Below are 17,916 nucleotides of genomic sequence, written 5' to 3' on the forward strand. Positions count from 1 at the left end.
AGTTATGGTGATCAATATGCCCGAGGCTGAGTTGTTGCTTCAGGGAGTCCTTGTATCTTTTCTTTGGAGCTCCTCTCTTGCGGCAGCCAGTGGCAAGTTCACCATAGAGCAGGATCTTAGGGAGGCGGTGGTCCTTCATCCTAGAGATGTGCCCTGCCCAACGCAGTTGCGTTCTCAGGAGCATGGCCTCAATACTTGTGATTGCTGCCTGTTCGAGAACAGATGTATTGGTCACATAGTCTGACCAATGGATGTTAAGGATTGTACGGAGGCAGCGTTGATGGAAGCGTTCTAGGAGACGCAGGTGGTGGCGGTAGATGACCCATGATTCGGAACCATATAAAAGAGTAGACAGCACTATGGCTCTGTAAACACTGATCTTGGTGCTTTTCTTCAAGTGTTTATTACGCCAAACTCGTTTATGGAGTTTTCCAAAAGCACTGTATGCCTTCGCTAACCTATTGTCTATCTCCCCATCAATCTTACCATCTGAGGAGATGAGGCTGCCTAGGTAATTAAACTGTTGGACTGAATTGAGTTCTGACTGGCCGATGGTGATGTGGGGACGGTGGGGGACTTCCTGAGGTGCAGGCTGATGGAGAACTTCTGTCTTCTTTAAGCTGACTTCCAGCCCAAAGAGCTCAGCAGCCTCTGCAAAGCAGGATGTTAAACGCTGCAGAGCTGCTTCTGTGTGGGCAACAAGGGCGGCGTCATCAGCATAGAGCAGCTCCCGGACAAGATGGTTTAGGGTCTTAGTATGGGCCTTCAGTCGCCTTAGGTTGAATAGGCTTCCATCAGTACGATATCGAATGTAGATACCGTCCTGATCATCGAGGTCTGCCGAGGCCCTTTGAAGCATCATACTGAAAAAGACTGTGAATAGGGTAGGAGCGAGAACGCAGCCTTGTTTCACACCATTCTTTATTAGAAAGGGCTCAGAAAGTGTGTTGCCATATCTGACTTGGCCGTGCTGATCCTCATGAAGTGAGATGATCATTTTAAGGAACTTGGGGGGACAACCTAAACGTTCCAAAATCTGCCAAAGACCTTTTCTGCTCACAGTATCGAAAGCCTTGGTGAGGTCGACAAAGGTTACATAGAGACCTTTGTTCTGTTCCCTACACTTCTCTTGCAGTTGTCTGAGAACAAATATCATGTCTGTGGTGCTCCTGTTGGCTCTGAAGCCACACTGACTTTCAGGTAGAATTTCTTCTGCTATAGCGGGTATTAGTCTGTTCAGGAGTATTCTTGCCAAGATTTTGCCAGCAATGGAGAGCAGAGTAATACCACGGTAATTTGAACAGTCTGATTTAGTACCTTTCTTCTTATACAAGGTGATGATGACTGCATCACGAAGGTCTGAAGGTAGTTCGCCTAGTTCCCAACAGCGCACCACAAGCTCATGAAATTTAGCATGGAGTGCAAGGCCCCCATGTTTCCAGACTTCAGGTGGAATTCCATCAACCCCAGCTGCCTTGCTGATTTTCACCTGCTGTATGGCCTTGAGGGTTTCTCCTAGAGTGGGGGCAGTATCCAATTCGTATTTCACTGGTTGTTGTGTGATGGACTGAATTGCTGAGTCTTGTACTACACGGTTGGTACTGAAAAGAGTCTGAAAGTGTTCAGACCATCTATTCAGAATGGAGGTTTGATCTGTCAGAAGCGTTTGACCATCTGCACTGAGTAGTGGGCTTTGGACTTGGTATGTAGGCCCGTATGCTGTTTTCAGGGCCTCATAGAATCCTTTGTGATCCCCTGTATCTGCACATAGTTGAGTTTTTGCAGCTAGATCGGACCACCATTTGTTCTGGATGTCACGGAGTTTCTGTTGGAGCTTGCTGCAAGCAAGACGAAAGGCTGTTTTTCTAGCGTGACAGGAAGGCAGTGCAAGGTGAGCTTGGTGGGCGGTTCTCTTCTTCCTCAACAATTCCTGGATTTCTTGATTATTTTCATCAAACCAGTCCTTGTTCTTCTTGAGGGAGAACCCTAAGGATTCTTCAGAGGATTGCAGGATGCTACTTTTAATATGCTGCCAAATTGTTTCGGGAGAGGAAACTGCAGAATCTGTGGAATGGTTATCAAGCTTAGTTTGAAGGTTTGCCTGGAATCTTTCTCTTACTGTGGCTGATTGGAGATCGTTAACTTGGAGTCTTCTCCTTGGGATACTGCCCCTCTTGGGTTTGAATTTGAGATAAAGGTTGAGTTTACAGCGCACAAGCCGATGGTCTGTTTGACATTCTGCGCTGGGCATCACGCGGGTATGGAGGACATCGCGGACATCTCTCTGTCGCACCAAGACATAATCAATGAGGTGCCAATGCTTAGACCTGGGGTGCATCCAGGTTGTCTTCAGACTATTTTTCTGCTGAAAGATAGTATTGGTGATGGTGAACTGTTGCTCCGCACAGAATTCTAGCAGAAGTCGACCATTATCGTTGCAGTTTCCAACACCATGCTTGCCTAATACTCCTTTCCAGGCTTCAAAATTCTTACCTACTCTGGCGTTGAAATCACCAAGGATAATGATCTTATCATCTGCGGGCACCTTTTGGGTAAGACAGTGCAGGTCAGTGTAAAATTTATCTTTTTCAGCAGGGTCAGCTTGGAGAGTTGGGGCATATATACTGAAGATGACAACGTGTTGCTTGTTGTTTAGTGGAAGGCGTAGGGAGATAATGCGGTCAGAGTGACCTGTCGGCAGATTTTCGAGTTTAGGGACAATGGAGTTTTTGATCATGAAGCCGACACCTGAGAGATGTTTTTCGGTTCTGGGCTTACCTGACCAGAAGAGTGTGTAACCGGCACCATGTTCTCTGAGGCTGCCTTCCTCGTGAAGGCGAACTTCACTGAGAGCAGCAATGTCGATGTTGAGACGACCCAGTTCATGGGCAATTAGGGCAGAACGTCGCTCAGGACGACCACTATTGGCAGAATCGAGCATGGTTCTGATGTTCCAACATGCTAGAGTTAATTTGAGTACACCTTTGGAGGCAGGTGCATGCCTTTGACTTTTGCTCTTTGTGCGACCGCATTGGAAGAAGATGCCCGTCGGTCTGCGGTTAACCAACCGGGTGAAGGTGGAGATGAGCTTTGTTTAGGCCACCTTTTCTAGGCCCCTCTCCGAGTGGAGCAAGCAGTGCTGTCCTTGAAAAGGCTGCTTGGTCGTTCAGGGTGCTGCCCCAAGAGACTCTCATCTCCGTCAGTCTCAAATGACCAATATCCTGAACCGCCTGTATGCAGGGTTGAGTCTGCGGCTCCCAGTGCATCTTTCACCTACCGTTTCGACCCTCGCCCGTCGCTACAGGACTTTTTGCATGTGGGTAAAGCCTTCAAGCCTGCGCAATGGATTTTTTAGGTGAGATGCAGTATGCGCGGAACTGAACCCACCCTTTAATCCTGAGGTTCATCTGCCAGGGCCGAGCAAGCTTGGACGGTGGCAGCGAGGTCCTCAGGACGTAGGTTTGATTAGAGTGACCTTCTCTGAGATGGATGGCCTTCCAGGGCTAAGCGAGCTCCATCTGCCCGGGTTTGGGATGAGAGTTGTCCTTCTCCTAGGATGACTGCCAGAAGGCTAATGAGCTCATCCTGCCCAGGGATGTAGTTTATCTGGTCCTATTCAGAAAATGTAACCAGGGAGAAAAAGCGAGCACCCACCACCAACTGCCCTGTTAAGAATGGGACTGACTTTGTGCTGCCACAGAAAAAAATTCCTTTATAAATCAGGAAGCATGATGAGCCAGAAAGAAGGGGCACAATTAAATACATTTTTTAATCCTCTATTTATGTATTTGTTGGATTTTGATATGAGATGTAATAGAAGAGAAAGAATCAAATCAAAAACATTTTGATTTAAACTCCCCTAAAATCTGAAGCTTTATGCTATTAATGAGAGCCACAGAGGAAGGCAAAGTAGTAAAAAAGGTGTCATTATACTTAATTTTGCTGAACATCACACTTTGGTGACTGGGGTCCCTCAGAGCTATAGGAAACCACCCACTTTCTTTCAAAGACTCTTCAAGTACCACACTCACACAAGACACACGTGAGCAAAGAGAAATTCTTCCAACAATGACCTGCATTAATTTATAATGTTTTCCCAAACTCCTTTATCAAGTTTGTGTTGTAGGTCAAACCATTTATGCTTTGCAAAGATAATCTCTGCATTTGAAATTTATCGGCCCTTCCGAGGTTGGTTCTTGTTAGTGCTCATCGTTTTCCCAGCTCATGAGATCCATCCTCCCGAGCCGAGCCATTCCCACTCCGTGTCCAGGATTCCACCACACTAACTTGATCCAACTGTTGCAATTATGAATCATCTGTTGGAGCCCTAAGTTATGATCTTCAACGACCGCTAATGAAGGCTGCCTAGCAGTTAAAATATCAAAGCACATATATCAGCACACTTTGGAGCCCGGGATAGACTTCTCTTGTATTTATTATCCACTGTAATTCACATCCCGGGCTGCCTCCGCCACCGCCAGTCCCGCGCCCCGAGTCCGGCACCAGGTTTTAATAACCCCTCCTGACAGTCGTTTGATCGCTGGGGGGGGCAGATGAAAGGCAGGGCCGGCTGCTGCAGGCACCGGGCTCAGTCAAAACAAAGGGACTTCAGAGGCAGACAGAGATGCATCAGGTGTGAATCCCAAATGAGCAACCAGGAGTGCGGCTGATTGACGCGCTCCCATTCCCCGGCCTGCCAGCGGGATCACTCCACAGGCAGGAGGGGAAAGGTGCTATGAGCTAGGCATGAAATATTTGGATTTGGAAAGCCAAGACCTTGGAAAGTCATTTGAGGCTCTTTCTAAATCACTTTAATCATTCAAGTATCTCATTTTTTTAAATACGCGGGATGGAGCGAATCTTGCTGGCATTTAAAACCAGTTCTCTGGTTCCAACACGGCAGTGCAGTTATCTGCGAGGGGAAGGAGCAAAAAAATAAGTTTTCAGAGCTTTCAAAAGTGGATGAGACAGAACTTTGAAGAGATTACTCGGGAAAAAGCTCCTGCACCGAGTGGAAGTGGGTTGGATGATCTGACAGAGGTCAGCTCCTCCAACTCAGAGCAGAGCATATTAATAAATGTTAAGCATCAGAATAAAAAATTCCCACTCCATGCCTTCAGACATTCAATAAAACACTTATTTGGTAGGACAAGTTTAAGCACAGTGAGATAACACCAAAAAGACACTTGGTTTGGGCAACTATAAAAAGAACTGTTCTCTTTTGTGTTGAATGTCTTTACTGGGAATAAAGAAAAAGGGGGCTGAGGAGCTGCCAGGCTCCTGCTATTTTATTTTTCCACTTCTTCAATCTATCACTAACCACAAGTTTCTCTGCATTAGTTTAACCCTTGGGGTGGTTATTTTTCCCTATTGCTTCAATCCTTATAGCAGAGCTCTTATAACAGGGGGTTTTGTGGGCAGCAGATGAGGGGGGGATTCTCCCCCTCTGCCCCGCTCAGATGAGACCCCACCTGCAGAGCTGCCTCCAGCCCTGGAGTCACCAACATCAGAAGGACATGGAGCTGCTGGAGCAGATCCAGAGGAGGCCATGGACGTGCTCCAAAGGCTGGAGCCCCTCAGCTCTGGAGACAGGCTGGAAGAGCTGGGGGTGGTCACCTTGGAGAAGAGGGTCTCTCTGGGGAGACCTTACTGAAGCTTTTCAGTACTTAAAGAAGACTCAGAAGATGAGAAAAGGCTTTTTTATCAGTGCCTGTTGTGACAGGACAAGGGCTGATGGTTTTAAAGTCAAAGAGGACAGATTTAGACAAGATATAAGGAAGAATTTCTTTTCAACGAGGATAATCCAGTGAGTGGATTAAAAATTGGAGGAAAGGTTGCTCCATTTTGACTTCATTCAGCCTGGTGCCCATCACTGCAGCATCCAAATGACCTTCACAGTTTGTCTTAATATCAAAGATCACACACAGGGTCCATGGGCTGGCAACTGAACTCAGACTCTGAATTTCACTCCATAATTTTAACACCAAACCCGTCCCTCCCACCCATTACAGCCACATTTCTAAGGGATCACCCCTGTCAAGGCAGGATGACATTAAGAGCAAAAAGCAGCCATCAGCTCAGACCCCGAAGGGACAGGGATGTTAACTTACATTTGTTCTCTCATGCTGCCTCACATATTTACTGTACTCCTCATTTTCAGCTCTCTAACTTCAGCAAAGACACTCGGCCCAGCCTGTTTCCTTTTCAAGGTACCATCAGTCAAACTCAAGCACATCATTTTATCTCTCGGTTACTAAATTCAAACCATTTTAAACATCCTGCTTTCATCTTTGGAGCTCTCTCCCACTTTTTAACCATGCTGCAGTTACAGAAGAATGTACTTGACATATAAAACGTGCATGTGATTCCTTTAACATTTTAATGCCGTGTATTGTGTTGTAAACATCTCTTCATGTTTTATCTCCTTCTCCATAAATCAGAGCTGACTATCTTAGAAGTCTCAAAAATGACATGTTTTCTCCCTAATATAAATGTAAGGCTCCACTCCTTGAAACTTGAGTCAGCTTTCAAAGATCATCAAAAACCAGAGCTATGAAAAAGCAAAAGATTATCAACTAAGGTAATATAATTTTCTCCCGCTCCATTTCTATGACAGCCTGGAGTAGGGGAAAAAATAAGTTACAAAATTGGTCTTCTCCAGTCAGAAAACCAAGTTTTGGTTATTCTGTTTTGTGACTTGTAAGGAACAACACTTATTGTGTATCCATACCAACACACAACCCTGGAAGAGCCAGGAATACAGACAGCATAAAAGTGATATACTAGGAATAATTGTTTGTTTTATTAAAAATTATTATAAGATGAAACTCCAGAATATATTTCCATTTCCTTACCACAACTGCAATTAATAAGGCTGATCCCTTCTAATGAGATTTTTCTGGAGGTTTTGGCTAGCTTAGGAATGGTACAGACAAAATGTGTCTCAACCTATTCCTTGGTAAATGCATTAAGTGCTTTTTTTTCTTTTTAATTAAACTCCACTGTAAAATATTGGTTATTTTCAAAAGGCAGAACACCAATAAAAAACACCTGTCCGGAATAATTTTAAGTTACTTCAAGGATGGGAAAAAAAAAGAAAAGAAAGAATGCCATTAGAAAAAGAGGGAAGAAAAGGGGAAAAAAAAAATAAAAGAGGCAAACAGTTTTAGCAGGTGGGACTGAGAAGTGGTGACATGTTGTAGTACAATTCCGAAGGGCCGGAGGACATAACGCGGTGTCGGGTGATGTGGAAGAGAACCAGGGAGCACCGGCTGTGGGAGCCACGGCGATGTTGGATGAGGTGTGAGCTACAGCCCTGAAGTATTGTGATAGCCAGGGGTGAGGCAGAGCCAGAACTGCTGCTGGAGGACAAGGCAAATCAAACACTATCTGTTCCCCGGCACCTTCCCGCAGGAGTTTCCTCCCTCGCAGCCCACGGGCCCAACCCGCAGGAAAACCCGCGGACCCGCCGATATTCATCCACAGCCCCAGGATTCACAACATTTTCCACCAGCCTGGGAGAGTCTGCTCCTCTCAAACTACTGTCTGACATAAATTATTCCAAGATTCTTTTCATGACATTTTCTACACAAATGTTTCTAGGAGGACCTTGCTGTACGACAGGCACCACATTTGCCCTTTGTACCTCCTGTCCGTATTTTCCAGGGTATTTTCCAACACCACCTTTTCACTCTCAAGTCACAGAACAGTAAGTCACCAGCTTCTTAAAAATCATTATCCAATTTCACACAATCACCATGACAATACATTCTTTCTCTTTGCACATTTAGAATTTAGAATTTGTGGGTTGTGAAACTTGTTTGTAAACACACACCTTTGGCTGATAAATATCCAGACTGTACTTCCATAAACAATTAAAAAATAGAAAGTTGTCAGTTTACATCAGGTTTTTTTATTGCTTCCTTGTTAAAGACAGTGAAAGTGGGGCAAGAACCTCCACTTGTGCACATTTTTGTAACTTTCTGGCTCTTGCAGTCAGGAAAAAATAGGTTTTAAGTATGACATACAACCATCTGAAATGAAGGAGAAAGTGATAATTACAAGATTATATCAGACCAACTTTATGAAAGAAAAAAAAACAATGTTTTGGTCTCTGTGCATTACTTAGCACAGGTCTGGCTCACTCCCATTAATTAAGTCAACTTAAATAGTTAATTCAGCTTAATTCACTTGGGGTAAAACTGTCTCAGCTCCTACAAGATTGCCAAAATCAAGTGGTTGAGAGAAGGAACAAAGGATAAAAAAAAGCACAAATCACACAATTTGAACAGTTAAAAGTCTGTATCAATACTTCCACGAGTGTTACAGAATCTTTATTACATTTTCACAGGACCAGGCTCCTCACATCCTGTCCTAAATCACGGGCAAGAATCTTACACAATCGACACTTCACCTTCCCACGGCATATTTGGGGACTGTAAATCGTGCACACAGATTTATCAGGGAAACGAGGAGTGGGAAAGATGAGCTGCCCTTAAAGATGTACAGATTTATGGCAATATGGGAAGTGGGAAGACGGTTATCATATAAAAAGGTCCTTAAGGGATCGCAAGGAGCACCGAGGGAAACATGAGTCATGAGCTGCCAGAGAAGTGGATGCGTATGGGGAGCAATGGACAGAGCAAAGTAGCAATAAAGGAAGTTCCAAGTCAAATGTGCTCCTTCCCAAAGGTCGAGACGGATACCCAAGCTTAAAAGTATTTATGGAAAATTAAATTCCCAGCCGGTTCAGACACAGCAACACCGGCAAAGGGACACACAGCAACTGAAAGGACCCATTGATAAACAAGGTCATAGAGCAGAGCTCTTTCCTTCTGCCTCGTTACCAACTCTGCTCCTTTATTTTCTTTACTTGGAGTAGTTGCCTTGAAGGTCTCTCTACACAGGCCCAGCGGCTCAACATGAGCAAATGTGCAAATTTAAAGTGTTCAGCTGAGATTGAGAAAGACGCTTTGTGAGGTTGGAGTAACTTGTAGTGAATAATTAGTGAATTACGAGCCCAAGCACAAAGTTACTGCACTCCTGACTTCCCCTTCCTATCCCAACAAGGCTCAGAAATGTCCAACTGCAAATTACACCACAGGATTCCTGGTCCTCCCAAGTAATTTGATATTTTAAAAAGTGGCTTGCAGGAGTTTAAAAAATTGCAACTTTTGGGACAAAATATACTGAGCTACACGGGGATGCTGAAACAAAGAAAACCAGTTATTTGTTTGTGAATGTCACCTCTAGGAAAATCTATCAAAATCTCAAGACAAGTTGCACAGGAAAATCTAAATAAGCAATAATTGATTCTTTCAGTCCAGTAGTATGCATATCAAAGGTGAAGTAAGTGTGACAGTAAATATTTCAAAGGATAACTCAGAAATGGATTTTTTAATATTAAAAAAGCAGTAAAGCAAAAAAGGGAGGTAAAAGGTGCCCCTCTAAAATTGTATCAAAACCCAAGAAAGCTTCACCTTAGTTATGACAGCTTTTCTACCCAGCCTTTGTGTGAAAAATATGTAATGATAACCAAATGTATTCCACAGAAAATAGCGTGACTTACTCAAAATTATTTTTTAAGGCTACCTAGGTGTTTTCAATTTAGGCAGGCTACATAAATATTTCCAAGCAAGTAAAAACCATGCAGCATCCTTCCAATTTTGCAGAGAAAACAGACACAAAGTTAGCTGCCTGCCCCAGTTTTAAGCTCAGTGAAAACAAACAGTAAAACCTGTAAAAACAACAAACAGGACTTCAGGCTGAACAAGATGTTTGCTGATGGGTGCAAGCCCAAAAATCACACTGAGTGCCTACAACTGAGGTGTTCCAAGGTGTAAACATCAGAGCCCAAATCAACCAAGGTGAGTCAACCAGGAAACCTGAATTATTGGGGTCTCAGGACTCACAAGTGATTGCTGAAAACATGAAGTCCCATCACTGCTACTGCTTCTTCTTTTTCCAGGCCATATATACAGCTGAGAGTGACTGTGGCTACTACGCTTTGTAACTCTGTTCAACACAAGTGTTGTTACCTCTTCACTGGTTGAGCTTTCCTTTGGGATGTAGGAAGAGCCCAACAGCAACTTTGCTTCACAACTGAAATGCAGGAGAGCTGAGATCAGCATCAAGCTCCACAGGCATGCTGACACATGCAGGGAAGTTCAGGCACCTGGAACATCGTCATGGAACAACCTCCAAAGGACGGAGATTTTCAGTACGTTCTGCAGATATGCAGGAGATACCCTGACTCCAGCCTGGACAAAACCCCACCAGAGTCCCACTCATGACATTTAGAGAGGTGCTCTGAGCCACTCTTTACACAGATCCAACAAGGTCATGCAATAACACATCCAAAGAACCAGACCCGTGAGGTTGGAGCCCCGCTGGCTATTCTTACACTCCAATTACCCAGTTCTTCCTCTGTCATTTTCAGTGATCCAGGCTCGGTATTACCAAGATAAACATTATTATTGGGAGGCTTAAAACCTCATCAACTCCATTCTGTATAAACACACTGTGCCTAGCAACTCCCCTTGAATTCCCAGGCACACACTCCTTTTGTGGTGTCAGTTTTAGCAGCTCCGAGCTCACACGGCAGCTGAAGGCACAGCACTCCCAGCCATCCAGTCACACTCCCTGGTGGCATTTCAGGAGCCAGGATGACACCAGTTTGCTGTACAGATGAGGATGGACTGACCTGGTTGATGGAGTTGGCAGCACAGGATGCCAGGCCAGTTCCTAGGGAGGCCAGCAGGAAACAGGGCAGGTCAAAAGGGACCGGGGCCATGGCAAAGCCGGCGGACGCGGTGCTGACGACCAGAGCTGCAACACAGGGAGAGCACGGGTCAGAGAACACCAGAAACCACCTCCTTTGTGCACAACACTACAAATAAGGCTTTCAAACTCTAAGAACCCATGTGCAGATTAAGCTTTTGCTACTTTTATGGCTCACTGTAGCTCCAGGAACTGAGTACAATTAATATTAATACTCCACATAGAGAAGTCAAAAATCAGAAGAACTGTCAGGGATGAAACAAGAAACCCAGAAACATCAGCACATTAGTAGAAGAGGTGAGAATAAAAAAGCTTCACAGAATATTCTGAGTAAACATTCCATAGGATGTGCTATCCTGATGAAATTAAGTTTTTCAATCTGAGTAGGCTGAGCTTTGCTGGCTGGGCCATCAAGCTCACCAGGGAACCCCCCAGAAAATACACTTTGTTCAACACCTGAGCTCCTGCCAGTTGATTGCCCTCCAAATTATGTATTATTTTCAGTCTCAACCTTAGTTATTTATCAATTTTTTTTTAAATAATAAAAAGATGTCCTGAAATCTGAGGTTTGGAAGGTAAAGAAAAGGTGGAAAAAGAGACAGAAAAGAACTTAAACAGCAACACCTGCGGGATGAGTCCTTAACCTCTGCAAAGTGTCAGCTGAAACAGGGAAAGGTGAGGGTAACCAAAAAGACAAATGTCAGATGAGCCTCATTTATGTTTCTTCATTCCCTATTTTATAGATTTGCCCCAGGACCAAACTGCCCCACTCAACATGTACAGGACATGCATTTGTTACAGTAACTCACATGTCACTGCAAAGTCTAACGGGGAAGAAAAACAGTAAGAAAAATCCCCAAATGAGATACACATTTTATATCAAATTATAGCAGGAATTTAAGCAGTGTAGAGCTAAAAGGAGACTCAGGGCATGTAACTACAGTAATTTCACTGCACCATCTCTGCTCCCACTTGACTTGCCCACTTTGGGCTGAAGGCACAATCACATCATCTCATGGACCCAACGGCACTTAAAGGGCTCAAAATTTGAGTGCATTCACAAAAATCCATTTCAGTTTTGTCATCCAAAATTATAACTTTAGTACAATACTGCAAATTACATCCCTAAAATGAAAGTTACCTAACTCTCAATCCTAATATTGTAATTTGCCAAATAATAGGTCTCAAAACGTCACTTTTGGCAAGAAATAATATGACATGGCAAATTTCTTATACTATAAAAGTCAGCACACTTATGGAATATCTTCCTCATGACCTTGAGCCTTACAATCTGAAATTAATAGCTATTAAAGAGAAAGTATTTAAATTATATTCTGCATGTAATTACATGTTCCAGAACTCAGCCAGCTCAAATCAAGGCATCAAAATGTGCTCATCTTCCTGAGTCCTACAAAGTCTACCATCTGTCTGAAGTTAAATACAAATAAATAACCTTTGCTGACTGAAAATACCTGGATTATCTATTAAGCAGTGTTACTTGAGATGAAAAACTAAATGTCATGGCAGCGACCTGCCAGCAAGGATGCAAAGTGCTCATTTTAAGAGCTGTGCCTGCATAAGAACCTTAGGATTTAATACTAAAAACACAGTGAAGAAAACTTGCTGCTCATCCAAACTTTTCTCTAAGCATTAAAATCCCTTGGTGACTGAATATTATTATAAGAATATACATAATATAATTATAAGCATTAATTATTTAGCCTTGTTATGGAGTCCCAGGCTACTTCTAAAATACAGAGGATCTGTGACAGAGCTTTACCCTCTGAGCAGCTCTGAAACAACCACAGGTTCTGCTGGTCCACCAGACAAACAGACATGAGGGTACTGGTTGTTCTGAAAGACTGGACCCATTTATTATATAAATACCACACCACCTTAGCTTCCAAACTTCTTAGTAGAGTGCACAGGAAAACACAAAATGCATTGGTACAACTGAGGAGTTAAAAAATGCACTGAAAATGACAGTGAACGGTGGCGTTTGCATTTCCAAGAGTGATTACATTCATTTTTTTGCATAATAAATCACACACTCATTTCCAGACAAGAATTTAATTAAAACTTATCTTAGAGAGCACTTTACACCAATTTATTATGGGAAAACACCAGCTCATTTACTGGAGAAGAAAGGTGGAGCGGATTGGCAAACAGTCAGTGTAACATTAGCACTACCCTGACCCCAAAGAAATTCGAATACTGTACAGCTACAGCACTAATTAAAGTCCCCATTGATTTCTCCAGATTAATTTCAGCCAGTCATTTCAGTTTGACTTATCAGGAGCTCATTCAGAAAGGTTGCAGCACATCCTCTCCCCTATCCCATTAAAGCAGGTATTTTCTGTTGTCTGGGCAGGGTTTGCACACCAGGCATTCCCTGCTTCCCTCATTGCCCAGATATTCCAATGCAACACATCAGCAGTAAATAGGAAAATGCTCCCTTTGGATTGGGAAGTTTATTTTCTTTAACTGTGGAAGCAATAATTTACTCTTTAACTTCCCTCATGGAGGAAAAGTATATTTAATTGAGATCACATCAAGGGAATGAGGTCATTGACTCTGTTTGTTTTTTAATCCCTGTTAGTTTAGTGCTTTAGGGGCCAAATTAACTTCACCTTATTGCATAATAGATGGAATCGATCCTTTCAAGGCTTGATGAGAGTTGGCATTATATTCACTCTTCAAAAAGAAGCCAAGACTTAAACTTATGATCTCAGCCTAAACCTAATTTTCAGTCCTTTAAACATTTTTAGCTTTAACAAAAATGAACAGGGGACATTTGTCTCCCGTTTCAATGTAAATGAAAAAGAAAATGCTAATGGATTGGTGACAAAGAGTGAATTATAATGTTCCTACCATAAAAATACAGTCAAAAAGCCTAGTGTGTTCTTTACATTCCTTTTCCACTCCATCACAATGTGATCTGCTTTTATAAATCCCTTTATTTGTATTTATAGCATGTGAATCACTTTGCCATATTTTGCTTACCTCCTATTAAAAAGCAGCCAAGCCAAAACAAAACCATAGAAAGCCAAAGCAAATCAATTCTGCTTTAGAATTCCCTTCTACTCCTGTACTGGTGATATATCAGTACACACAGAAGGACAAAAGCAAATGCATTTCTACTTTAATTTAGGAAACAATTTCACTCCTTTACTGCAAGTGTTTATATAGTCCTTGAAGGAAAGTAGCTTTCCAAAAGCTGATGGAATTTTCCTTCCAGAGTTTTCACACTTTGGCTTCTGGAAAGCCAAGTGTAGCACCAGTATTTGTGCTACACACCTGACCAACGTGTCCTTTATAAACTCAGGTTTGTTAGGGCATATCAAAGCTTTGATGTACATAACCTTTGTATTATATCATACAAAACTAAGTGCAGTATTACAAACATCCATCCAACAATTTTAAATTGATCTGCTAAAAATAAACTGTAATAAGGGTTTATTTTTATTTCATCAGTTTTTCTTGTAGCGTGGAAAATAAATTGCCAGAAAGCTACCACTACTCAGCTTTTGTTTCCTTGATGGGATAATAGTTACTGGCATATTAATCATAAAATGAGAACTACTTTGACAAGTATATGAAATATATTTAGAACTGAGAATAAACGTGCACTAGTAATAGTCAGAACAATATCTACTAATAAATCTTCATCAAAGTTTCTGGTTATACTGAAGTTACCATTTAAAGAATAAATGCCATAATAAATGCTATTATTCCAGAATAAAGTGGGAACATACTGGAAACTCCACTAAAGCAAATGGATTTTTCACTAGAGTGAAAAAAAAAAAAAAATGTTACCAGATTTTTAATCTACAAACACAACACAGACCCCTTATTTAGCCACTGTTGTTTGGTAACACTCAAGACTATGGATCTCTGTCATTGTGTCACCAAGACACAACAGCCAAGAGATGAAGTAGGATGTGCACAATCACATCTTAAAACAGCATCAAATATCTCAGGCTTCTGATTTCCAGTTCAGCACTTTTGTGCTAAAGCATCAGTAGTGCACAGAAACAAATCCAGACAGAAGCAATACAGCCAATTAATTCTGGCTGTTTTCTAGTAGAAGAGACAGGGTTATTTTCTTATAAGAGGATACATGAAAAAAAATGCTCTAGTTCAGTTTCCAAAACTGAAGATGCTCATAAATTATCATATTTGTCCACCCCTGTTGATCCACGTCTCAGACAGGTGCTACAGAATCACAGATTCAATCAGGTTGGAAAAGACCTCTGAGACCATCAAGCCCAACCTTTGACTGCACAACAGCTTGTTAACCAGACCAGAGCACTGAGTGCCATGTCCAGTCCTTCCTTAAACACATCAGGTGCTGTACATCATAGAAACACGGAGTGGTTTGGGTTGGAAGGGACCTTCAAGCCCATCCAGTTCCATGCCCTGCCATGGCAGGGACACCTTCCACCAGCCCAGGTTGCTCCAAGCCCCGTCCAGCCTGGCCTTGGACACTTCCAGGGATGGGGCAGCCACAGTTTCCCTGGGTGACCTGTGCCAACCTGGTTGTTCTCTCCAAAAGACCAACCCACCACAGGAGCAAGAACAAGGAAACGTTCACAAACCATAGAGGAATATCTCAGGGGACACTCAGCATTTTTCATACCATGCCTTCATCACAGTTCCCCCAAATTAAAAACTGAACTGGGATTTTCCTGTGTTTTTGCATACAGCTCATCTGAGTTTTTTATCTGTAATCACTGGAGGAAACATTAACTTCAAGTTTAGATTTAAGTAAAGAAAATGAGACAACTTGAAATTCTGCATGTGTGTGCATTATAAATCACTAGAATTTCCTCCTATTCCCATACCTTGCGTCTCTCTCCTATTTTAGGTTACATAATGCATAAACTTTAGGATCAAGTTGAAAACAATGACATTTATAATTCTGAAAACCTATCAGACACATGCATTAGCTTTCCAAGTGCCTGGATGGTAGGATACAGCTGTTGAGAGAACACCACAGAGACAGGAATGGATGGAAACTGAACCCAAAAAGGCAGATTATGCGACAAGTAATTAAAAGTTCCCTAATTGTTTTCTATGGCAAAAGAATATAAACAAAAATCTACTCCTGTTTTTAAGGCAGAGCTTCTAATGGCAGAGTCACAAGAGCTGCAGTTTACATGAAGCAGGAGGGTATGGAAATAGCTAAACTCATTTCCTTTCAAAGGTGAAGTACAGTTCAGAATACAAACAAACAATCCCTTTCCTTCAGCAGCGGGAAAAGAACAGGGCATAAGGAAGTCCCTTTTTAGCATAATGCGGAGTTTGTTTTTTTGTTATTTCATACTCCAAAAAGTATAAATAAAAGAGTCTGCCAACAAAACCACACAGGATATGAGATCTATCAGAACTTCATGGGTGAAAGGAACTCAGTTGTGTGTCATTTGTAAGTTAAAAACTGACCTCAGAGAATTTATTCTTCTTTAAAAAAAATAAAATCAAAGAATTACTCCACCATATTCTTTACAGAATATATAATTTGTCTAAATGTTGGAAGAAAAGCTAATCCTGTTTCCTTGCTACACTACACCCAGTATTATTCCTGCTCCTCTCCTGTGCTACCCCACGATCAATAAAGACAACAAAAGAACTCTCCTCCTACAAACCCCTCTTCATCCAACTTATTCTTTTACACTTTCCACAGCCAAAAAATCTCCTCACCAAATACACAGAGATCAAAATGAGAAAAGAGGTTGAGGTTTTTTCTGTATCTCTCTAGGCCTGCTCCACAAGTACAAAGTTCAACACACTTACCTTGGCTCAAGAACTCTTCCAGTGCCAGCAGAGACAGGCTAAAGACACAGCCCCTTCCCCAGCAGCCTTGGAAGTCAGATTAAAAATTCTACAGCTGTTCAGAAATGAGCAGTTAAGTTTACAGCTCAAAACAACAGTCCTGAAGGGAATGAAATTCATTAACCTTTGCCTTCTACAGCCTATTTTAAATCCAGAGAGGTGCTTGCCTGTCAAAATTGCTTTTTGCATTTAAAAGAGCCTACTGGAAACTGCTGAAGAGTTTTGCAGCAACACTGAGGTCACACAAAAAAGCATCACATGAAATTACTTTCTCCCAGTAAATACATTCTGGCATCTTGCTGCAGTTGTTCAAACTCCTGTTTTGAGGAGCACCAGCAACATTAGGATGTGGTCACACTGAGCACTCCTGTCAGGAATGTCAGCAAACATAAGAACAAACACATCAAGTGCTTAAAACAATAGTTCATTTTCTTTCTCTCTGGTCCCTTAATCATGGCATTTTAACTTTTCATTTCTGGATCTAGTGAGAATTTTTAATTTAGTTCTACCCCAATAGCTGGCACAGCCTTCAAGTTCACATAAGAACCACTTAAATGAAATCACCTCACTGAAAATACACTAGAAGAGCTAATTGTTCATACAGCACTTATAAGTTATCCATGGTGAGCCCTACAGAAACAAAGTATTATTAAAATTGAACAGTGTGGGGGAAAAAAAGGCAAGACCTGTATAATGTAGAAAGAAAGATGAGGCAATAATTGAGGTTGGATGTGCCACAAAACTGTTGCAAATAACCCTGATAACTGCTGAATGTGCTAGTGAGAGCTTTATACACCTAAATTTGAATTTACCAAGGCTAATATATAAAAGTGACATGCTAAATTATCAAAGACATGCTTTCATCTCATCAAACTCTTTACCAGCACAAAACAAATGCCCTGAGGTTTTCTGAAAACAATGAGGAAGAAAATTGAGATGTACAAACAAGATCAGTTGTGCCAAGTCCAAACCATGAGATGTCTCATCAACACCGAGATGAAAATGTAAATGACCATTATACACTCCATGTGGTCAGCACAATTTTTCCATGGAGCAACAAACAATAAAAACTTATAAACTGCAAGACAAAAAGTTTTAAAAAGTGAACTGAATTCACAAATTGTTATGGCAAAGAACAGTCTTGTTATCAGGAATTTATTCCACCCACTGGAAAGAGCACCAAGGTAAGAACTTAGGAAATTACATTTCTGTTCTTGAATTGATGTAGACAAGATGATCAGATCATCAGAGTTTCCTCAGAAATAAAAGTACATATAGCACTACCTATTGGCAAAGGAGTAATTT

The 17,916-nt window shown here is 41.9% G+C and overlaps 1 protein-coding gene across 1 annotated transcript in view; it reads right to left on the minus strand.

Moving 5' to 3' along the window:
- Positions 1-17,916, minus strand: part of LOC113971560 (protoheme IX farnesyltransferase, mitochondrial) — a 107,624-nt gene that overhangs the window by 84,983 nt on the left and 4,725 nt on the right. Inside the window, exon 4 of the mRNA XM_027691630.1 lies at positions 10,703-10,827. Coding sequence (XP_027547431.1) covers positions 10,703-10,827 — 125 coding nt within the window. The remainder of the gene's footprint in view (positions 1-10,702; positions 10,828-17,916) is intronic.

The sequence above is a fragment of the Neopelma chrysocephalum genome, unplaced genomic scaffold (genome assembly GCF_003984885.1).
Source record: "Neopelma chrysocephalum unplaced genomic scaffold, ASM398488v2 Primary Assembly neopelma1_84, whole genome shotgun sequence".
NCBI classification, from domain to species: Eukaryota; Metazoa; Chordata; class Aves; order Passeriformes; family Pipridae; genus Neopelma; species Neopelma chrysocephalum.